This window comes from Carassius gibelio, chromosome B6, assembly GCF_023724105.1.
Source record: "Carassius gibelio isolate Cgi1373 ecotype wild population from Czech Republic chromosome B6, carGib1.2-hapl.c, whole genome shotgun sequence".
NCBI classification, from domain to species: domain Eukaryota; kingdom Metazoa; phylum Chordata; class Actinopteri; order Cypriniformes; family Cyprinidae; genus Carassius; species Carassius gibelio.
The window spans coordinates 6,966,884-6,991,386 of NC_068401.1; the positions used below are offsets into that span (position 1 = coordinate 6,966,884).

Genomic DNA, 24,503 nt, shown 5'->3' on the forward strand with positions numbered 1-24,503 from the left:
CTAAATGTATGTATCCCGTTTCAGCAGGGCTTTGTAACTCTCCCAACAGCACGCCGATAGAGATAGCGGTGTTTTGCTATGCAAAAACTCCTATCGGGGAATACGCTTATCGATAATTGGAACCTAACAACTGACACTGTTAGTTTTCTCTCCCCCTCTGAGAAACTAAATGAAATTCAGTATTTGAGAGCATTTCTTTATCTGTGCATCCCTTCCAGTGCTTTGAACGTTAGATATTCTGGAGGACTACTGGAATTGAACGTTTAGCATCGTACCTCCCAGTTGATATCCATTTCATGTGGCAAATGACCTTCGATCTTGATATTTTCTGGGTTCTTGTCGGGTGCTTTGGAAAGAGCAGAAATATGGATTTTGTTGGAGGTGGAATTGTTAGTGGAAGACAGAAAAAGGGCCTGTGAAATATGCACTTTAGACTGGAGCTTAAACGACAAGGAAAATCAATTATCTCACAAGTTTGAATATTTTAAAGTTCAGTAGGTGATGAAGTTGGCCTCACTGCCATCTGTAAAGGTGATATGGTTAGGAGAAACAGTAGGAGAGCTCATAGATACTGTACCTGATGCTGGAGTTTTGTATCTTTCAGTGGCCTGGCTTGGCCGACCACTTCCCACTTCATTGATGGCATAGACTCTAAATCGGTAGTCCACATGACCGTGAAGCTTCAGCAGAGCAGAGTGATGGTTCCCCGGTACTCTCATCATCTCTCTCCAGCTGCCTGGCTGATGTTGGTTTTCCTCAAACTCTATAACAAACTCTGCACAAAGTTGAAAGTTTAAACTGGAGTCAATACTTGCACAACATTTTAATTAACTGGATTTTGTCAGGAAATATTCCTTATATAGACTGATTCAAACTGACCACATGACGTTACACCAATGAACATTTTTGTTGAAAGGTAAATCAGATAGAAAACAGACCAGTAACAGTAACAAAATAGTAACAACTGTGCATTTTTCAATCTTTTATAGAGCGTGAGCAAAATTTATCTGTCCATAGACTGCATCCCAGTGTAGCTGTGTGATATTCATTTTGTGTAATACTTTTCAATGGCCCAAATTTAAATATAATTTTAATTACATTTTACACTACGATTTAAAAATGTGGGGGTCAGTTAAGACTTTTTAAAAAAGTAATTAAAACGTTTATTCTGCAAAAATATGTTCATGTAAAAAAAGGTAATATACATTTATAATATCATAAAATATTTCAATTTTAAATAAAACATTTTCTTTTAAACATTCTGTTCATCAGAGAATACTGGGGACAATTAAATGAAAGAAGGCACCACATCAACATATTATCATCAGATCAACATATTAGAATGATTTCTAATAAATGATGTGACACTGAAGACTGGAGTAATGGCTGATGAAAACTTAGCTTTGCTATCACAGGAATAAATAAAATTTTTAAATATATTAAAAATAAAACAGAGTTATTTAACATTTTAATTGTTTTTTACTGTGATAAAAATGCATCCTTGGTGACTTCATAAACCTGAAAAAATATTACCAACCATAAACATTTCTGTTGAGTCTTTTCTATAATATACAGTTTATTTAATTTCTATATTTATATAAGAGGTTGTTCAAGTCATTGTCTATAATCCGTACATAGTGTAATCAAATGTATAGATACAGTATATGGACAATATGAGTATTATGACTGTGTTACCAGTAATGGAGCTGTTATGGTCGTCTCCTGGAATCCACTGCAGTTTCACACTTCTGCCATTATGTTCAGAAAGGATCACATCCTCTGGCGGATCAGGAACATCTAAGAAAACAATTAATTTTATTTAGGGCTGTCAATCGATCAAGCATATCGAGTTAAGTCAGATTCATTACATGATTTTTTTTTTTTTTTTTTGGCATTTTATAGATGTTTTGGAGACAGGGGGAGAAAAGCAGAAAATGATAGGGAGAAGAGGTGAGCTTGGGTCTGGGAGATGACTCCAGCTTGTTTCAAACATGTCAGAGCTCATGCACTACCTGCCAGGTCATGTCTCCAGCTAGTTCATTTGTACAAATACTACATGGTGCTGTCTTATTAAGGGAATAATTCCAGCCGTGCTGCAGCAGGTAGCAGAATCCTGTGTCTTCTGCTGAACCCAATTCAGCCCTCAAAACTTGCGTCCATCTTTACTTTCCTAAAATGCACATAACTCACCCACGACTGAAAGCTGTGCAAGCGCCATGTCCTGATCAAACGGTGTTCTGGCCACACAGACATAAAAGCCCTGGTCTCCAAAGTTCACATTAATGATTTCAAGCACTCCATCGTCCAGGATATATCTACAGACACCAGCAAAGACACTGATTAGATAGCTCTGATATCCGCTACTGTAAAAGAATGACATCTTCTCGTATTTTACCGTGCGTTCTCACTGCCATTGAGGGCCATGCCATCTTTTTCCCAGAGAATCTCAAAGTCGTCTCCAATGGAGGGATCGAACTCTGCCTGGCATGAAAACTGGATAGTGGTTCCGGCCAAAACCCGCAAATCGCTTGGAGGATCGACTATTCTGGTGGGATCTGACAAGGAAAACACAACTCATTTTGGATTATATGGATTAACTTTATTTGATAGCTTTTGGAATCTAGTTAACCCCTTCAACTTGATTGATTTACAAGGGTATCTGTTTCTCTTACCTTTGACTTCAAGTGTTGCGGCAATGGCAACTTTGCCCTCAGTGTTTTGAGCAAAACAAGAATACTCCCCCGTGTCCTCTTTCATTATGTTTTGGATCTCCAGCGAACCATTCTTATGAACGGAAAACCTTTCTCCTTCCACCGCATCGGCACTATCAGCTTTACTCCTGTGCAACCATAAAACAACTCAATCATTTTCAGAAAACAGCTCCAACTGTGTGCATAATAGTGTTACCATGTCTAAGATATGTATAATACTGCAAAATATTCCTATTTCAAATAAATGGTGTAAATAAATAAATGCCTTAAATGAGCATAAGAGCTCTTTTACAAACATTAAAAAATATTACCAACCCCAAACTTTGAAACCATAGTGTTCCTTTTTATGAATTCAATAAAATGCTCTGTTTGCTTTCTCTAACGTGCCACCACAGTCAACACTTCTGTTGTTACTGCTTTAACTTAACAGTAGCATACTTACAGATCCACATGAGTAGTTTACCTCATTATCACAGTGCTGAACACAGCCCGAGGGCCCACCCTTGAGTAAACTGCTTCACTAGCGCAAAACCACATGCAAGGCACTCAATCACTGCAGCACTATCGCCTCTAGAGCTGTGCTGCCCTCTGCTGGCCTGTGTAAATACTCTACTCACCATGTGATACTGGATGCTGGTGAGCTGAAGACCTTACAGTGCATGACCACACCTTTCCCCTCCACTGCCATATATTGCAGATTGTTTTCTGTTAAGATCAGGGGCTGGATGTCTGAGGAGAGAGTTATCAGCATTGCACCATTAAACACGACAAAACAAGATTGGATTAGCCTCTTTATCTCCTTTCTTGTGATGCATGTTGTTATCAGTTTAGGGGGGAAAAAAGTCCTCGTCCTTGGAAAAGCAGCTTCCTGCTCTATCAGGGGAGTTAAGCGGGTTTTCAGGGTTACGGAGAGAGAGTTGAGATTTGTTTTTCTGCTTCCTCTTTATTTAATTTCATTTTTCCTTTTCATATTTTTTTTTTATTATTTTTTTTAAGTGAGGATCCTTAGCAGCTTATTTTATCTCCCAGATGAAAGCAGCACATGCTTTGGTTCAAGCAACTGAATATGAATGGAGGAAGGCGAAACTGTTCGCACATAAAAGCGTCTGGCTGCCTGAGGGAGAGGGTGTCTGGAGATCAGAACTGACATAGAGCTCCACCCCAAAGCCTGTCTGCTATCATGAGGACCTTACGCTCTCTGAACAAACCCAAGGGCCATCCACTGTCCATATCACACCTCAGCTTATGGCTCTGTCCACACTCACAAACAAAAAAAAACAACAACAACAAAAAAAAACAAAAAACAGATGCGTTCACAGCCAAGCAACACTGTGGAATACTGCAAGGAACCTTTCTTAAATTTATGGAGGCTGAGAATAAGTTTTTACTTTTTTTGTAATTATTTTTATTGTTTATTTGCTGTACTATGAAATGCATTTAACCATATAACTACTAGACATCTCTATAATCATATTACCACCTTAAGCAAATTTCCTGTATAAAATGCAATACTTGTCTCTTACAATTTTTGGGATGCTTACACATTCTCATTACTGAATTCTATTTATTTATTTATTTATTCAATTATTTCATTTTTGGCTCTTGGCAGCCATTAGTAAGATGAAATCTTATCTTAACCTTTAATCACCAGACATGATTTTTTTTTTTAAAAAAAAGGAGCGCAGTGGAAATGCTTTATTGATCATTATATTAATATTAATAATTAATAATATCAAGTGTTTTTTTAATATATATTAACATAAATTAAGTTTCAGCATATAGATCTGTGTATTAATAATGCAATCACAGTATTAGATTATAGCTCATCTCTAACAAGCAAGACACAATATTTCATTTGAATGCAAATCGTGTAGCGTTTACTTACTCATAATCATGATGTTTGCATTGGCTAGGATGGTGCCGTGTCTGTTTTTGGCCTCACACTGGTAAACAGCGCTGTTTTCAGGCTTTGCATTGTGGATGGAAATGGTGTCATCTTTTAAGACTTTCCTATTGGATGTTGGGACATCTATAAATGTGGGTTAAATGATTAGTTAAAGTACAGTATGGCAAGGATATCTTTATAAAAACTATTACTGTAAATTTTTTTAATCATAAGGAACTTGATTATTTCAATGCAACTACACCCATGTAAGGGATGTTTTAGGTTAGTTGGCACAATCATTTGAAATCAATATAATCTGAATTTTGTATTGTTCGTGGAGTGTTCAGTAATTTGAAACAGGAATTAGGAATGTTTACCGTTCAGAAGTTGGCCATTGACCCTCCATTCAACACTAGGTTGAGGATTTCCGTTCACAACACACTTGATCACCACATCAGCTCCAATCGTCACCAACTGACTTTGAGGTTCAATCTCAAACTCAGGAGGCTCTGTTCATGCAAAAGAATCACATGACATAATTCTGATTAGTCAGTTGTGGCATTCAGTGGTTGGATATTTCCTAATAGTTTCTGATGTTTGAACACAAAGAGTTGTTAAAGGTTGAGATGTGTGTGGAAGTTATGTGGCCTGACCTTTCTTTTTTAGATACATCTGTCTATTTAGATACATCTATCCCTCACAGTCTCATTTTTATTTTCTGTGTTAAATATAATTTGGCATTTACTCTAACTAAGATCTGCACTGGAAAAATACAGACACTATATGTGATGAAAATACAGAAACACTAAATATAAGGTTATCAGCTGTGGACAGTAATCTGATATATGCATGCATAATCGTTCTCTTATAACCTGAAAATGATCATTTGTCATACCCGAAATGATCACTGTGTCCTTGTATTATGTTATAAATACTTCTAGTTGTCCTTCTCATAAATACATTGCATTTGGACAGAAGATGGCGCTCTTTTACCAGAAAGACTGTCTTTACTACAGCCCTGATATTGAAACCATTTTTAAAGCAACACTTGCAGATTTACCGTGGTTATATTATGAGATTAATGTGATCAATAATATGACTCACCTTCTACCGTAACATGAAAATAATGCATAACATCTCCATAGAGATTTGTGGCTCTGCACATATATTTCCCTTCATCCTCTTCATTCACCATCTCTACAGTAAGCAACTTCCCGTGACTCTCCACCACGACTCTTTCTGGAAGCTTGTGGGAGCCAATTTTAACCCACTCCACCTCTGGTGTGGGGCTGAAAGACAGAAAACTTTTTTAAAGTCTAATAATAGCGTTTTGTGTTCAAATAGACATGAATTATTCAGTCATTAATATAATAAGTTTTATGATGCATCCATCCAAATTCTCTTATATGTATATATTTTTCCTTTTATTTTTCCAAAATAACCATTTTAATAATTCCTACTAGATTTCAAAAGCATTTCAAGTGGGATCATTGAAATGCATGCCAAGCTCTTCATTAGATTAACAAATTAACTGAATTAATACAATGAATTAGACAATGACACTTACAAGCCCTCTGCAATACACTCCAACTGAAGATCTTTGCCTTTCACCAAATATTTATGTGACTCCTTTCCTGTGGGCGTCAGTAGACTGGGCTTCCTCTCCAAGAGAGAATTTGCTTTATGACAGTAAAAAGATCATGCATGAAAAATATAATATAATATAATATAATATAATATAATATAATATAATATAATATAATATAATATAATATAATATAATATAATATAATATAGTATCATGCACAGTTCTATTGATTTATATGCTTTAATTACTGTGCCACTAGCATCACCATAAAAAACGGGTAGAAAAAACAGTTTTGCATTAAAAAATTAGTCATGAAAAATGTTTTAACATTGGAAAAACAAGTATAGAGAATGAGTCATGGATGAACCTATGAATTATTCTCATTGATTACAGAAAACCTTTGAGATTTTCAAATCTAGGCTGAAGAGTAGGCAAGAATGATGTGACATGGAATGAGACTATTAATCAAAACTAATTAAAAACAAAGAAGCTGATCTAGGCCCATGTAGCATCCCTAATGAATGTCACTCACCGTAACCTCTGCCGCTACCAGAGTCTGAGTCCTTCATTAACTTGTCTTGGATGAAGAAATGGAGACAAATAAAATGTGTGGCAAATGCAAAACGAGCTTAAACAATAGATAATATGGACATGGCATACACAAACAAGTCTTCAAAGGAAGCATTATGAAAGTACGGGAAGCATCAATATCTTCCAAGCTGATTTGCTGAAGCCCAGCAAGTGCTTGGAGATTGACTACATGAGAAACTGGCGGGATGTATCAGATGCACATGAACGACATGTTTGATGCTGGTCATGTACATAAATTATCATGTTATGCAATCAAACTCTTAAAGATTAGAATTTAAACGTACTGCTTTTGACCACGACAGACATGGCATTTTTCTGGACGATGGTTCGTATCCGGGGGAAGGCAGCAAAGCAGCAGTAATCTCTGCGACTGTCCGTCCTGATAGCGTTTGAGAAGTACAGGTTCCCATTCAGACCCACTGATACTCTCTCATCCTGCTCGATGTGCTGCAGACCTGTGATGTTCAAAAAAAAAAAAAAAAAAATATATATATATATATATATATATATATATATATATATATATATATATATATATATATATATATATATATATATATATATATATATATATATATATAATATATAATATATGTGGACAATTTAAATTAAAATAAATTACATTTATGCATTTAGCAGATGCTTTTAGCCAAAGCAACATAGAGTGCATTCAGGCTAACATATTTTACATTACATGTGCTCCTGGGAACTGAACCCACAACCTTGCGCTGCTAACACAATGCTCTACTAATATTAAGGAATAGTTCACCCAAAAATGAAAAGTTGATCACGTTTAGACCATCCAAAATGTAGATTTAGAGAAATTTAGCATTACATCTCCTGTTCACAAATGGATCCTCTTCAGTAAATGGGTGCCATCAGACTGAAAGTTCATCAACTGATAGAAACATCACAATAATGCACATGCACATGACTCCAGTCCGCCAGTTAATATCTTGTAAACAATGGTTTTTGTGGATTATTATCTGCTGTTTGGACTCTCATTCTGATGGCACCCATTCAATGCAGAGGGTCCATCGGCGAACAAGTGATGTAATGCTTAATTTCTCTATATCTGTTCAGATGAAGAAACACACGCATCTTGGATGGCCTAGGAAGAGTACATTTTCAGACAGTTTTGGGTGAACTATTCTTTTAAATAAGTAATATAATTTCTAACATTATTAACAATGCATAAATCAACTTTCTCTTACAGAGAAAGCAGGTTTTCAACAAATGAGGGCTTGAATTCTTTTCATTTGCTTAGTTTTACTAACATAGTGTTACTGCTCACAGAAGCACTAAACTTAGCTTCGTGTGCTTAGAAGCCCTAACACAACTTCAGAAGTATAAAACTCCTAACACATTCAAATCTGTCTTTCTGCATTGCAAATAACATTCATATGTCAAATTAGCAATGTTAGAAACATCTTTCACGTGGGCAAGCTTTTGTCTTAAAGTATCTTTAGTGGCAGGTTTTCCACTGTTATAGACATTTGTCTGTTCAAAAGTAATACATAATTTAAATATTATATGATTAAATTAATACATATTATTTTAATTATTAATTTTAATATTTATTTTAGTGAACAATTCAATTAATAACAGAAATATTCTTAAACAATTGTTTCCAGGTGGGTTATTAAAAACCCACCCTACTCTCCAGAAGTAATGTAGAAGCCAGTCTGTCATTTTAATTGTGAAATATTGATTAGATGATCATTGAAAGCACTATGGTCAGACTGTGGGCGGAGTGTGGGTGTGCCTTAGACTAATTTAACCCAGATAACCTAACTTGAACTTACTCATTGTCATCCAGTAGATTTGCAGTGGGGGGATTCCTTTAGGTGGGTTGCACTCCAGAATGACTGACTGACCTTCTATAACCTCAATCGGATCGATGATCTCTTTAGGGAACTTTGGAACATCTGCAGAAATCCACAAGCAAAATGAATCGATACATACCATTATATTCCATTTGTATTAATTAAATCACCATTAGGTGGCAGTACTTTCTCTTCTAAAGGCATGCCTGAAAAGATTAGTTGTTCCAAATTTCCCAAATTTAGTCCAAAATCTGCCAATATCACATCACTCTGCTGCTGAAACTGTACGTGTCAGCTGAGTGATTGAAAACTGGTCTTGTTTGGGAACTGATGACTCTTTGCTCTGGTTACATCTGGGGAAATTTATGTGCTGTATTTCAGAACACAATGAGAAATGTGTCGTCGAAAAATGATGGAGAGAGAGGAGAAAACTCATTTTTCATCAGCCCTCTCCTCACGGTCCATACACACTGTGATGAAAGGAAAAGAAATGCTTGAGGGTTTGTAGCGGGTTAGTAAAATGGATATCACACTAAGGACCAGAGCGGTTGTTTTATTGGACACTGCTCTCTAAATCATTCCGAAAGAGTCGTTACGGAGCATACAGCATAAAGTTATACATTACTTACTCGGAACAATGAATTCAATCTCTTCCGACATGGCCGTTCCTAACTTGTTGGTTGCAAAGCAGCGATAATTGCCCTGGAATTCTGTCAGATTCCCATTATTGGGGATGATGAATGTTCCGGAGTCATCTAATGTTATCAATCTGGGGTCCTGGTAAGGATCAAAGTTTTGATCATTCTTTGTCCACCTGAATCTGAAAAAAGAATAAAACAGAGATGATCAGTAATTAAATGTCATTATACCACTCAGCGTGCGTCCTCTGAAATATGATGAAAACAGAACAAGCACGCAAAGGGGATTTACACATTCAGGATTTCAAATTTAAAAACGACATCAAATACTCAGACAAGGCTTTGAAACGCGCTTTGAAATGCCAGTGGGGTGTTTCTGAAGGTTTTTCTTTCCATATATTGTGAACTGTTTTACCCATAATCTATCTACCCTGATGAATTTCACTGCTGGTTTGGTGCTGATCTAGCACAGCTGCACTGTTCACCAGCAAAAATAGCTGGTGATGCTGATCAACCAGCATGAAGCACTATGATGATGCTCTCGCTGTCATTCCTGAAGGTCATTCCCTCCATCTCTGGTCTAGTTTTCGATGCAAAACTGGCACAAGCATGTAGTTAGTAAAGGAAGACAAATGATAAGACGACTTCAAGCTGAAGATGCATTTATTATGATTACATACCAGATGATAACATATGTTTATCTCATGACTGAGTCTGACCCAATTTGATCAGTTTGGAACAAATTAATCAAATTTGTATAATAAGATTGAGGCTGAAAAAACAGAACTGTTCGTTAAAGAAATTCAAAATTGAAAGAAAATGAAATACAAATTCATCAAAGAATCCCTAAAAAATCCTGAAATAAATCATGTTTTCCATCAAAATATTAAGCAGCACAACCGTTTTCAACACTGATAATAATATTCTTTATAATATATTAAAGTAGAAAACAAATTGCAGTAATATTTCACAATATTATTATTTTTGGCATTTTTTTGTTTGACTTTCAAATGCACTAAACTTTTGAATGGTAGCGTATTTGTGTGTGTGTGTGTGTGTGTGTGTGTGTTTGTGTGTATTACTTACTCGGGTCCAGGGTTTCCTGTGGCCTCACACTTCATAGGAAAGCTCTCTTCGAAAGGGAAGGCGATCAGAGAGGCAGGTGAGTGCTCTGTAATTGTGGGCAGCTGCTCCACTAGATAAAGAAACAGCCAGAGAGGAAGAGTTCAGTAGACCATAGAGGAAAAATGGTAGCATGCAACCTGCATGCAGAAAATGGTGATGTGAAATGGCTTTGGTGCAACTGTAATGATTTTTCACAATCAGGTCAACTATTTTGATCAATGCATACAAGACTAAAGGTAAACAAAATATTTGTTGGAGAGCATAATTAGATATTGAATAATTGATTGGGTGGTTTGCCAAAGAGTGAGTTGTTATCAGGCAATGCAAATTATCTGGTCAAATAATGTCAATGAGAGTTTGTTTGTGGTTTAGAACAGGAAGAAACTAATGGCTGATACAGCTTGAGTGTAAAATTGGATATGCATTATCAAAATCATAATGGGGTGATGGTATTTAGTTACGGTTTGACAAATGTAAAGTGGTTCACTCGCTCTGATGTTGCAGGTTGTCCACTATGCAAAAAAAAAAAAAAAACTCATCTAAATGCTTTGAGGGAACATTCAGATTAACATTTCTACTTTATTAAACACAACAACGTTTAATGTTTATGTCTACGAAAAGTAACTCTTCTAGACTGTTATAAAAAGTACACTTTTTTATATGATTTCACGATAATAAAAAATATATTCCAGAATGTACTATATTAGTACCATGGTATCCAAATACCATCAAGGAACATGGATATGATAAATGAAGTACCATGGTATCCCCATCTGATACCATAATATGAAAGCAGTAGCTACTTTATTCTAAATGTCCCCAACAAAAGAGCAAATCTCTGCATTAATGCATGATTTTCAAAGGAGATCTGATGGTTTGTGGATGCTAATGAATTAAATGGATGAAGTTACTAGTTCTATGGATGGCTTGGCATTAAACTTACTGTTCATGTGTGCTAAAACTAACAAATCCACCGCAGCAGGAAGAACACAAAGAAACAAATGTGCAAGGATTTGTTAGAACCATATAGATATGAATTCATTTGAACTGCTAACAAATAATTAATTGTCATCAAACAATTGAATCCAGCTCCATGACTGACTAAATAAAAGCAGAACGGAAAAAAAGAGCAGTGCTGTGCTCCTGTAAGATATCTTTCAGGCCCTAAAGATATATGGCAAATAATTTAACAGCAACAAAATACACTTTATCTGGTTTCCTTGGAAATGGTGAAATACATAGCCCGAGCAATAAATTATACCTGCTGTCAGCTTGAGTGAACCTGCATACAAACACTCAGTTTCAAACAGATTTGTTGTTAGAACAGTTTGCTCAATATGAAAGCCTGCTTCCCTCTCAGAGTAAAAAATAAAACAAACAATTATGTGATAGATGTAAATTATTATTATTATTATTATTATTATTATTATTTATATCACATTGTGATTGATATATAGATTGATATATCACATTTGTTAGATAAATTTAAAATTATGAGAAATAAAGTTGCAATTATGAGAACGCTGCAATTTTAAGATACATCACATTTTTGAGAAAGTCACCAACATAAGATAAAAAGTCACATGATATGAAAATGAAGTTGTTATACAGTATTTGGAATAACAACTGAGTTATGAATTTGGGAACTTACATTCATATATATATATATATATATATATATATATATATATATATATATATATATATATATATATATATAGTCACAACTGAGGGATATAAATTCACAATTTTGATATTATGAGATAAATGTGAGATATAAAGGCATTTTTGAGATATGAAGTAGCATATCTGAGATATAAATAAAATAAATGAAAACTATGGGACATGAAGTTGCAAATGGGATAAAAATGATTAACTGTGATTGCATGAATTTGCAAATAACATAAATATGAATTCTCAATTGTGGTACGAAGTCGTGTTTGTGAGATACAAAAATATGGCAAAGTTGAAAGTTTGATAAATTTTGCAATTGATGTAAACATTAAGTCGTAAGGGTCATAATTTTTAGATATGAATTTGCAGTTATGAGATAGAAAAGTCTCAATTGTGAAATATGAAGTCACATTTGTGAGATGATTCTCAAAAGTGAGATAAAAAAATAGGATTTTTAAGAAATAACTAATATGAATTTAAAATTAGAAAATAAAGACACAATTTCATTTTTATTTTTTAAATTTTTTATCTGAGGTAGGAAAAGGCTTCCATAGCTCATTTTAATTGTGCAAATGGCAAACAACTAAACAGAGACAGTGTTGAAAATCTGATCAAATGTATAAACCAGTAAGAGAAAGAAAAGAACAATACTACAGAAATAATACATAGAACAGAAAGTCATTTATTCAACTTACCTTCAAGTGGAATATCCAAGGCATCACTCTGATACTTGCAGCTCATATGAAGGCAAGCAACCAAAAGGAGGAGGATTTTCTGTAGCAACCGCATGACTGGCCAAAGCCTCGAAGGAGAGCGGATGATACACAGGGAATGCTGCAGTTTGCCAGGAGTCAGTGCATCTCACTCCAACACAGTCTGGGGTCTCTCTACCTGCACAAAACACCACACAGATCTTATTGGCACCCAGACGTCAGCTGCAAACAAGAAATCACTGCCACACACACAAACACCTACGTGTATAAACAGTACACAGACTTCGGAGCAAGCATATGCTTACAGTCGACCCACAACATCACATATAAAAACAACCCTGTCACCCGCACAGACACAAAGACTTGCACATTCTGCATGTCTCCTGCTGAGTAACTTGCGTCAATGTCTATCCCAACTTGTGTTTGCTCGAAATGCATCTGTGAGAGGAATCTCCATATTAAAGCTCTCTATCACAGAGTCCCTGGAGACATGAATTGTACTTCTGCAAATTGTTTATCAGTGTATGCGTGGCAGGCACATTTCTTCCCTCCGTTTCCCCTTCATAACACTGAATACGAAAAATGAAACCTTAAAAAAATAAAATAAATGGAGCCCCCCTGCAGTTATGGTAATGCGCAGCAGCTGTTGCAGAAATTATTCTGAATTATGAATTCATGGCACTATAACAGTGACAGATTTTGATTAGCTGGATGCAGTAGGGACAGAACCACACGTCTGTTAAAGCCTGCAGATGCATGTGCTTAAATATGCAGTAAGAGATATGTCGCTTTGTTATACCAAAGTGGATGAACTTTGAGTTAGATGTCATGTTTGCTGCCATTAAAGTCGTCTTGAGCAGTCTCTGGTGATGTCATGTGTGGTAAGGGATCAGTAGTTGCTTTAACCTTTTGGAATCTGGCGCCAGCGAGACATCTGGCTGGAGACAAATAGAGTTCACTCCCATTTTCCCTTCAGATTCATAACAGTGCTGGCTATAAAATGCTGCAGTTGATTGGAGTAACTTTAATGGTGGTCACCTTACATGGTGTGGTGGGAATCAGCCTACAAAACTACAACATGATGTCTGGTGCCTGTTGGTCTGCAACATCTATAATTAGGGTCAGACAGAACCTGTAGACTTTTACTATAGTGAGTTTGGTAGCTGTAAATGGAGCTAAGAGCACTTATTGGTAGCTGAAAGTAGACAAATTTGGTTGTCATATTATTTACTGAACGTGAATGTGTGCAATGTGTAATGTGCAATGTGCAATGAAGAATAATAGGCATACCGATAGTGGATTATGCACAATATATATAGTGTCATTTGTATGCAAGGCAAAAACAAAGGGCAAGGTGTGATGAATAACCAAAATTAGCATTAACAATAATTAAAATTACAAATAATATAAAAATTATATATATGCAGTAACAAATGTGAGATTAATCAAAAATTAACAATATACAGTAATGCACATAAATACAGTTTCAAATTAATTATACATTTATTTAATATTTTTAAATGTTTTGTCACATTCAACACTGAAGTATTATATGTGATGCACTGTGTCCCATTTTTGTGATACACTATATAAGGTACATTGTCATTGTGTCCGTTAGTTTGAGGCCCCTAGGAACGAAACCTCAATCCATCACCATTGCGCACCTAAGGCACTTAGTGCTGGTGGTGTTTGCTTCAGGGTATTGTCCCTGTTCTGGAAGTGACTTTGAATATAATTGTCTATTAACAACTACTTACAGGAAACTTTATCTCAATGGCTGTATTCCTCTACAAATTTTGCAACAGAGTCTATTTGGTGCTCAATAGCCGTTTTCATGTAGGTTGGAGCCCCAGGCTCATTAGGTCACTTCCTTTTTGACTTAAGTTAAACACACAATAAAATAGATCCATGCTTAACTCTGAGAACAAAAGAGTTTCAGGGAGGAAGGCAGAAAAAAAGAGAGACTCGAAGCTCACAAAATATAACTTTATCAGCCATCCATGTTCACAGAAAACCATTTATGACTCTTTAAACCGTATGAGGTCATTTATTCATGCATCTAATTAAAGTCCAAAGAAGGATTTGGTTGGTGCAGGACTGTTATGTTCTCTTTATTCCAGCATTCAGGGCCAGTCATGAGAGATAACCACACTTCACTGCCCCTCCATTTTAACCCCACCAGATGCTTTAATCACTTCCTTTTCCAGCTAGACATCTGAAGCCCATCCTCCCCTTAATCTTCTCCTCTGCTTAACAAATCCGATAGGAAACACTGAGGTCAAACACCAGTAAGCGGAGAAGTAATTGAATAATTGACCACTGTGTGAATGAGTCGATTCGCTTCATTCCTCAGTGGGGGCTCTTGTTTTCTGATGGGCTTGAACTCTGCTCCACATGCCTGCATTTCTTCATAATGGTATTAACTCTGCCGAGGAAAGCTTTTGTGATTTAGTGCTGGTTATGGTGACCTCTGAGATGACCTCTGTGATGTCACTAGTAAGGATGGGTTTCTGCACCCCTTGACTGTCATACTGAAAGGCTTGTGGCTACGGCCTGTCAGACTTGGATGCGTTTCTTGGAGCCAAAGACAATGCCTGAGGCTCTAGCACTTGCCCCGGGACTTCTCTATCTCCCACAGATGGTGTCTAGCTTTAGTGGCCAGATTAAAATCAAAAGGTAAAGCGCTAAGCTAATTGGATTGTGATTTACTGGCCAGTGCGGTGTGTTACTGGTGGCATATGTTTATCATCCTGATCCAATACAATGCACCGTGTGTTTTCATTACTGCACTAGTTGCAATGAAACCTGAAATGCTACACTTAGAGAATATGTTTGTTAATATGCTCATTTACATGAACCATCTGATCAAAACAATTCACTGCAATTTACATCACAAAATATGAGAGAGTCCTTTATAATGAATCAATTAACCAGAATGAATCAGACATTCCATTGCAACATGTGTGAGAAAGAATTGTTTGGTACCATTGCAGCCACTTTTCATGTCAACATACAAAAGGAAAAGTCACTTAGTATGATTCAATCACAAAAATGAACTAGAATTACTTTTCATAGCAACATGTTTGAGAAAGTTGAGTTGTTTAGTAAGAGCAATTAATGAATCAGACTTTCCATCACAACATATAAGTAATTTAGTATAAATTGATTCACTAAAATGTATTGGTCTTTCCATGAAGCAGCGATATACATGTGAGAGAGTAATTTGGTATGAACTGATTCAGCAAAATAAATCAGTCTTTTCGTAGTAAAATATGTGAGAAAGTTTAATATTAACCTGTTCACTAGAATACACTTTCCATTGCGACATGTATGAGAGAAAATCATTTAGTATGAATCAATTGACAAGAATGAATCAGATTTCCCATCACTATGTGAAAGAGAGAGTCTTTTAATAAGTCATTTATCTCTAAGAGTGTAACGTGTGAGTTTAATGTCGTAGAAACCAATTCACTTGAACGAATCAAGACTACTTCGCTACTCACTGAAAAAAAGTAGCTAAGTTTCGAAAAGTTAGTAGCTCTGCTACTTCGCTTAGTTCCTAACACTGTAACTCACTCTTGCCATAAAATGTCATCATCATAGGAATATTCAAGCAAGAAGTCCCTGAAGTCCTATGAAAGAGCATTTCAGTTAAAAAATAAATCATAAATCTGGCACTTACAAATAGATCATCAAGAATCAGACCAACTCTATCCACTCGAAAGTGGATTTGTAAGGAAATGTCAGTAAGACAACATTGCTACCAAAGAGAGCTCCTCTAAACATTTCAATCTGCAACATTCAAACTAACAAAGTTCATCCCCATACAGCCTACCTAAGAAATACCCTGTTAACAACAAAGTGGGACTTTCTTAACAACTACAGCTTGCTCTTAATCCCCACATCTCATTCTAATGATACTGGCAAGGGGTAAAAGCTGCCCAGCGTGGGAAGGTCTGCGTGAACTCTGACCTGGCATTGCCTGGGCAAACCGGTCTAGAGTAAGAGCCAGAGTAGGAGGAGAAGGTAGAATCCGGGCAGAGAGCAATCAAGAGCAAGCTTTTCTCTCCAATTGACTGATGGCGTCCTGCCCCTCGCACATTTGCCTCGCCCACTGTGAAGACTCATTTGCCATGGAGGATAAGCGTAAATCAGGACAGTGAAAAAAAATAGGAAGTAAACTGGCAGTCTAAGGGAAGCAGTTGGCTGTTCAACTCTATGAAGAAAAAACAATCACATCTGTTCCTCACACAACAGAGTCTGTCACCACCAAAGCATCACCATTTATTTGATTATTACTGGCCGTATTTTAATAAATAACCAGAAGAAATGCATCTGATGCTTACATGCAGAGATACACAATTAATCTACTGGTTCTTAACTAATATCAGTGCTTTTTAAAATGAATTGATCAGTATCAGTATTGGATATGTACGTATTGCCCAGCCAATTCCCAGATCAAACTAGCATCTAATCATAAAGATAAAAATTAGAAAAGATTATTATTATTATATCAAAGTCTTTTCAGTTTAAAGAGAAGTTCCCAAACCTGCATGACTTTCTAACTTCTGTGAAACAATAACATTTTGAAGAAAGGTGGGAAGGTGGGAAGCACCTACATACTGTGTATAACAATTACAATAAATGGGTAATTACTAGGTACTAACCCTGAACCTACCCCTAAACGAATTTACCACATTTAATTACCTTGTACCTCCCACTACGCAGTGTTAATTTCGTTGACTAAATATTTTCGTCATTATTTTCGTCACGAATATATTTTTGCCGACGAAAACGAAACGAAAACTAAAATAGAAGGCACTGATGGAGACTAAAACTATGACTAAATTGATTGACATTATCGTCAACGAATAAAGGACGAGACGAAAATAGACTGTGACGAAAATCAAATCAGCAGACGGGAGAGATGCGAGGAATGAGCAAAAGAACCGGCAAAACAGAACAGACTGCATGAGAGAAGAGAACCAATCAGAGCCTGACTTATTGAGACGTGAAGCGAAGGTTTTCAGTTTTTATGAGCTCCCGGGAAGTCAGCATTCGAAGAGGTGATAGGGACTTTAAGCAACAGCCTCTGGTGGAACGGCAACGCCATTCTGGCGTTGTATTGCGCCTGCGCGAATTTAACTGCTACTTTGTGACGTTCTAATTTAACGGTCTACTACGGGAGAACAGCTGATTTGCCGGAGTCGCTACAACGTGAGAGGTTAGGTAAATAAATGTTATGTTTTTAGACTTATTTACATCATACAATATTAAAAACTCCTCTTCTGACAAAAGATTGTCATTTAACGCCAAAAGCAATCCTTCTCTTGCTTTTTTAAATTATATATTTTTTTGGATCTCAATAAATGAATTAATGCTGCGTTGCGCTGTTCTGTTTTACCGTTGCTTAGTGACTTTTACGTTCTTGGCTACAGCGGTGTGACGGCAAACTTCCGGTCGCTGTAGCCGTTCCATTCGCAGCTGTTGCTTAAAGTCCCTACTGTCTAAAAGAGCGACAAAATGTCCACAGCTCACTTCACGTTTGACGACGAACAAAACAAAACAAAGTGTAAAGCACGCAGAGCGCTCATTCGTGGCAAGAACACAACCAATTTGAAAAGACATTTACAGACGAGCCACCCGGACATTTTCTCAAATGTAATTTTACAACGATGTTCTTTTGTTTATTGAGCTAAGCAAAATTGGAATAGTGCAGTGCGTAGATGTTGTAGCATTAAATATTACGAACTGAAAAGTACTGTAAAATAGCCCCTTCTTCAAGTTAGATGAGAGCACAATACTAATACGTAATATCATGATAAATACATTTGATTAATACTAATGTTTAGTATATTTTATAATGTTCTACTTGTTGACAATATCACAAATATTTCTATATTAGTCATGTGAAACATGAATGTTCACATCCTATCATTATACATACTAATCTAGCAATATTGTAGTATTTAAAACATACAATATTGCTAGACAAATGAATACCTTATAAAATCGTGTTACTTTTTTTATCCACCTAGCTGCCAACTTATTAAATATTTACTTTAAATGTATGCACTTATTGTTCAGCTCAGCTGTAAGCTTTAAGGTCCTGGACCTAACGTTATTTTTCTTTTATTGATGGTCAATTGGCAGCTAGTTATTGTTTACATTATCATGACAGTGTTTGTTGCTGCATAAAAGCTTTTGAATCGAAATAAAGACACAGTTGTGTTGAAATAAAGTTGAATTTGTGTTTTATATATTTTGGTTAAGTTTGTTTCCTATACCAGCTGTAAAAAATTGTCTAGTAAATCTGTTATTGATTTTAGTCTTATTTTAGTCGACTAAAATACCAAGCAATTTTAGTCGACTAAAATACCAAGCAATTTTAGTCGACTAAAATACCAAGCAATTTTAGTCGACTAAAATAAGACTAAAATTAAAACAAATCAGATGACTAAAACTTGACTAAAACTAAAAAGAATTATAGTCAAAAGACTAAGACTAAAACTAAATTAAAATTTCGTGTCAAAATTAACACTGCCACTACGTTCTTGGGTTAAATACAATCTAAGTACAGTATAAGTACACATACTGCAAAATACAGTGTAACCGAAAGCTGGTGTCCAAACAACATTGGATTCCATTGCCTACATAGCATGAGACATTTTTCAAAATCTCTTTTGTGTTCCAATACTAATACAGGTTTGAAATGACATGAAGTTGAGTAAATTATACAAGAACATCCATTTTTGGGTGAACTATCCCTTTAAGAGTGCATGACAGCGCTCTTAACAACGGGCAAGGAAAGAGTTAATGCAAGCAAAGCTGCCTGTTTACAGTAATTCTACTTCAAATGGTCTCAGTACCACTGCATTGTAAATAAATAGACAGATATCTGCTATTCAGCACATGCTCAGCATTTAAGTGCCTTTTGGTATGAAAACTTTGTGTGCACACTGTGAAGGCCACTAATGGGATTAACTCCATCCCTGTGTTGTCAAACTGGATTAATAGCTATATTCAACTACTTGAAGAGTCTTGATGGCTGTGTATCCTCCTCAAACCTTTGGATAAGACCCAGATTCTGATTTAATCTCTCCAGCACATTAAAAAAATTGGTGAGATTACTCACACTAAAGAGCAATTAGCAAATTCACCTCATTTTGTGCTGTAATTAGAGTGTTTCATCCATTTAGTTACTTTAATCTCTCATTTAGCTTGATTACAGTGTAAACAGAAAATGGATAAAGATGTACACATTTTCAGCAGCAACAACAAGTTATATGAATGAGTATTGTAAATATATACTCTTTTATTTGAACAATGCAATTTTTTTCTGAATTTTCCAATTGATTTCTGATTTGGTGCTGAGAAAGAAAGAAAGAAAGAAGAGGAAAAATCTGCAAAAATATGACATTATTAAAACTTCTGTTTGCACAAAGCAGAGACATGACTATAAATGAGCTTAAAACATGTAAGCGATATTAAATAATAACTATAGCTAACTGAGATTTGACTCTGCTTCAGTCGATTTTAACATGCATGCCAGAGACTAAACGGTTCAATTACCAACCCATTAATAATACAGTAGCCTGGAAAAGGCTTAGAGAGGGAATGGGATGGGACAGGAGGATGAATAAGGAATGCAGGGATGATTTGGGCTCAGAGGCAGAAAGCATGTATTTGGGCAATAATAGAAAAAGATGTGGGCAGGTGGAAGACAGCTTTGGAATAGGATAGTGGGAAGCAGAAGTCATAAACCGTCTCTGTTATTGACAGGGGATGGGAGAGGGATGTGGGAGTGAATGAAGGAGACAGAGCGTAGATGGATGGGGGCGAGGAATGGCATGGGCGTGGATCATGAACTTGCCGTACAGAGAAGTGGAGAGATTGTTTTTTGATGGAGTGGGAGAGTGGTTGAGCAAAATGTAGAATGACACAAAGGCGTATTGACCGAGACGTACAGGTGGATTATGAAGGAGCTAGAGAAGAAGTGTGAAAAAAGATTAGGAAAGAGAGCAAGAGAACTATAATCAATGAAATGAGCTCCTAACCTTAAGTCCCCATTGGAGAGATGGTGGATGACCTTGTGACCCCTGTGAACTGCTATGACAGAGATTAACGTGTCCCTGGTCAACAGTGCAGTATATTATAAAAGCGCTCTCAAACCAAGACCAGTTATCAACCTGTTACATGTTTTTCTGGATTTTATGGAGTGGAAAAGGTCTAACTTCCTCTCATAAATGTTCTTGTCGGGGCAAAAATACACACCAGGAGAATATCCAAAGGACAAATGATTTATAGTCCATATTGTTGTAATTGTTCATGTCTGCATTTCAAAATCAATGGTCTAAATATAATGTGTACTATTAATGTTTTCTAATAAGTTGATAGTCTTCTAAATTTGAACAAATCAGTGTTTTAGAACAAATCTTTTAAACAAATGTGACCTTGGACCACAAAAGTGGTCTTAAAGGGATAGTTCACCCAAAAATGAAAATTATGTCTTTAATGACTCACCCTCATGTCGGTCCAAACCTGTAAGACCTCCGTTCATCTTCAGAACACAGTTTAAGATATTTTAGATTTAGTCTGAGAGCTTTCTGTCCCTCCATTGAAACTTCAGTCCATGTCCAGAAAGGTAAGAAAAACATCATCAGAGTAGTCCATGTGACATCAGAGGGTCAGAATTTTTTGAAGCATCGAAAATACATTTTGGTCCAAAAATAGCAAAAACTTTATTCAGCATTGTCTTCTCTTCCGGGTCTGTTGTGAGCGCGTTCACTGCAGTGTAGTGATATCCAGTTCACGAACGAATCATTCGATTTAACCAGATCTTCTTTGTGAACCAGTTCACCAAATCGAACTGAATCGTTTGAAACGAATTAATCCACAAATTACTTAAGCTGTTAACTTTTTTAATATAGCTGACACTCCCTCTGAGCTAAAACAAACCAATATCCCGGAGTAATTCATGTACTCAAACAGTACACTGTCTGAACTGCTGTGAAGAGAGAACTGAAGATGAACACTGAGTCAAGCCAGATAACGAACTAAAGATTGACTCGTTCTCGAGTCACCCCAGCGACTTAAGACTGGTTTTGTGGTCCAGGGTCACAAATGAACAAATAAACGTTCACTGAAGTATTTCAACTTTGAAAAATGTGACTGTTTTCCTGCCTTTAAAGACTATAAAGTGAGCAAAGAGTTTAAATATGGGTTGTGAAGAATCATTTCATTGGTTGGAACAATCAAACGAACACAACCCTTCACTAAACAAGAGAGTCACTGAATAAGAATAAATCTTGTTTGTGAACTATTTGAATGAACTTGTCTGTGAACGAACTGAATGAGGAATCTTTAGGGCATGTTGTTCATTCAAAAAGATCAAGCATGTGAGTCAATTCAATTGAGTAAATGATTCACCTAAAAGACTCACTGATGTTAAAAAGAAACAAACAATGTTACTTACAAAAAGCAATTTTAATGAAAGCAAACGATAATGAGAAATGCATTATACTTAGTATTCAATACTGCAAATTAGGCCAGAATAGGCATTTTTTTACCAACCAAATTAACTGAACTGTGACGTATCGGATCCAAACGAAAAGCTGTAGAATTCAAGTACCCTAAAATACAGCAGGCATCTTGTATTGCTAGTCAGTATTTCACAATTTCAGCTATTTAAAACAAGTTCATGACCACAATGCAATCTTCTACTGATGTGTTGTTGGACCCAGATGCATAGAGCCCAATCTGAGAATGAGAAGGAAACAAATTGTCCACACAGCTAAGGTCACAGAAGTCGGCTGTGAAGAATGAAAGAGATCTTTCAAATGCTTGGCAATCACAGATGTGCTGTCAAGTAGGGAGGAGGGGGAGGAATAGAGAGAGAGAGAGTGTAAAAATGTCCCTATTTGTGCCATTTCAAGTACATGTGAGAAGGAACTGGCTGAGTGAGAAATTCCCTTTTGTGTCTCAGCGTTTATATATTTTTTTTTCATTCCCCTATTTCTTTGAACTCTTTGAGATGAGTGGAAGCCTACGTGCCCTGGACAGTGATCATATTAGGCTGTTATTCGTGTTGAGTGGCCTGAAGTAGAGGGGATTGGAAACAGGCACACCAGGGGGACAGGAGTGTTATTTTGTGGGAACTGACACAGCAAGAGCCCTGGCTACGTTCATTCAGATCTGACGGATGTTGGCAATCTCCCAGGATGAAACTTGGCTATAGCCAGACAAGATAAATGGAACTTGTGCCCAAGATTATCTTCTTCCCCTGATAAATCTAAAGCTAATTTACTTTTTTGCTCTTGTAGGAGAATTTTTTTATTCCTAAGGCAAAGAAATATCCAGTGTTTGTCATATAGTAAATACAGCACTAATTCTCCTCTGTATATTTTTCAAACAATGGCACACCTGTGTCTATTGACTTTAGGGATGTAGAAGGTGATTCATAAAGTACGAGCTATTAATGTTGAACATGTTACAACTTGTTCTGGATAATATTGTTTTAAATAAGCTATTTGACAGTTCTGTCGGAAGCGCTAAAACAATCCGGATTTCTAAATCATTTCAACGTTTAGATAAACCACTGGCCTTTTATTAGCGTGTTATAAAACAGAATATGACACAAAACAGCGAAATCCAAAAAAAGGTGCTTATTGGACGCACTTTTATGACCTCATGGAGATTCTTATTAAGAAAATCCCAAAGATTAAAGAATCGAGTTACAGACATTTCCTTAACTTTTCTCATACCAAATAACCAACAGCAATAAAAGGAAAGTGCATGCAAATAATCAAGAAAAACATGTTGAACATTCTTGTACTGTTCTCAGAAACTCTAAGAATGCATGAGTACACATAACCAACATTTTTATTAAAAGTTCGGATTTTGAATTAAACCCCTCAAAATAATCATAATGACCCCCCCCCCCAAAAAAAATAAAAAAATAAAAAAAATTGACAGAATCAAAACCCAGTATGCAGATATTGCTTAAATTTTTAACCCTCTGCTGTAGCACAAAGCTGACATTAACTTATTTAGAAATGTAAAAAAAAATTCTATTGGAGGGAAATTTAGGATCAAAATCAGGGTTGCACTTTATTTCACAGTATGTTTACTTACATGTACTTATAGTGTACTTACAGTGTATTTATCTAAGAAAGTTCTGGTAACACAAGGTAACTACATGGGGTAGGGTTAGGTTCAGGGTTAGTACCTAGTTATTACATAGTTATTGTAATTACTATAATAAGTACATAGTATGTACATGGGGAACAGAAAATCAGTACTCTATCTATACACAGAAGGGTTTAAAAAATAATTACATTTATTCAGTTATTTATATACAGTGGTTTCTAAGTGGTCTCTCAGATTGCAAACATAAGATGTTTGAATCATGTTAGCAGTTAAAGTTTTGATTTTAATCAATTATCATAACATTAAAAAAAAGTCATTAACAATTACAATCTACCTTATTATAAAATAGATAACAGAGCAGGAGAGCTAATAAGCCAAAACATTAATATGAGCATGAAATAAAAGTAAAATTCATCTGACATGGATATTAGTCACATGAAACATGCCAGAAAAAAATAAAACACAAAAATATAAAAGGTTGCACTTAATATTAGATCCTATCTAACCACTGGATAAAAAGAAAATCATTTTGCATATCACACGCTGCTTCACAGTCCCTCCAAAGGCTTTCTTTAACACACGTGCAGGGGTCACAGCACACACT

General features: G+C 36.0%; 1 protein-coding gene across 11 annotated transcripts in view; it reads right to left on the reverse strand.

Moving 5' to 3' along the window:
• Positions 1–24,503, reverse strand: part of chl1b (cell adhesion molecule L1-like b) — an 82,639-nt gene that overhangs the window by 19,483 nt on the left and 38,653 nt on the right. For 6 of the 11 annotated variants that reach the window (XM_052559519.1, XM_052559523.1, XM_052559518.1 and 3 more), the window contains exons 2-19: positions 12,734–12,929; positions 11,308–11,325; positions 10,326–10,434; positions 9,231–9,421; positions 8,581–8,703; positions 7,060–7,230; positions 6,717–6,761; positions 6,164–6,275; positions 5,701–5,885; positions 4,974–5,105; positions 4,597–4,740; positions 3,329–3,440; positions 2,673–2,839; positions 2,396–2,555; positions 2,191–2,315; positions 1,696–1,797; positions 578–775; positions 276–346 (exon numbers count right to left, since the gene is read on the reverse strand). In XM_052559519.1, coding sequence (XP_052415479.1) covers positions 276–346; positions 578–775; positions 1,696–1,797; positions 2,191–2,315; positions 2,396–2,555; positions 2,673–2,839; positions 3,329–3,440; positions 4,597–4,740; positions 4,974–5,105; positions 5,701–5,885; positions 6,164–6,275; positions 6,717–6,761; positions 7,060–7,230; positions 8,581–8,703; positions 9,231–9,421; positions 10,326–10,434; positions 11,308–11,325; positions 12,734–12,827 — 2,259 coding nt within the window. In that variant the 5' untranslated portion in view covers positions 12,828–12,929. The remainder of the gene's footprint in view (positions 1–275; positions 347–577; positions 776–1,695; positions 1,798–2,190; positions 2,316–2,395; positions 2,556–2,672; positions 2,840–3,328; positions 3,441–4,596; positions 4,741–4,973; positions 5,106–5,700; positions 5,886–6,163; positions 6,276–6,716; positions 6,762–7,059; positions 7,231–8,580; positions 8,704–9,230; positions 9,422–10,325; positions 10,435–11,307; positions 11,326–12,733; positions 12,930–24,503) is intronic. The other 5 variants (XM_052559528.1, XM_052559520.1, XM_052559527.1 and 2 more) reach the window with 3 other exon arrangements.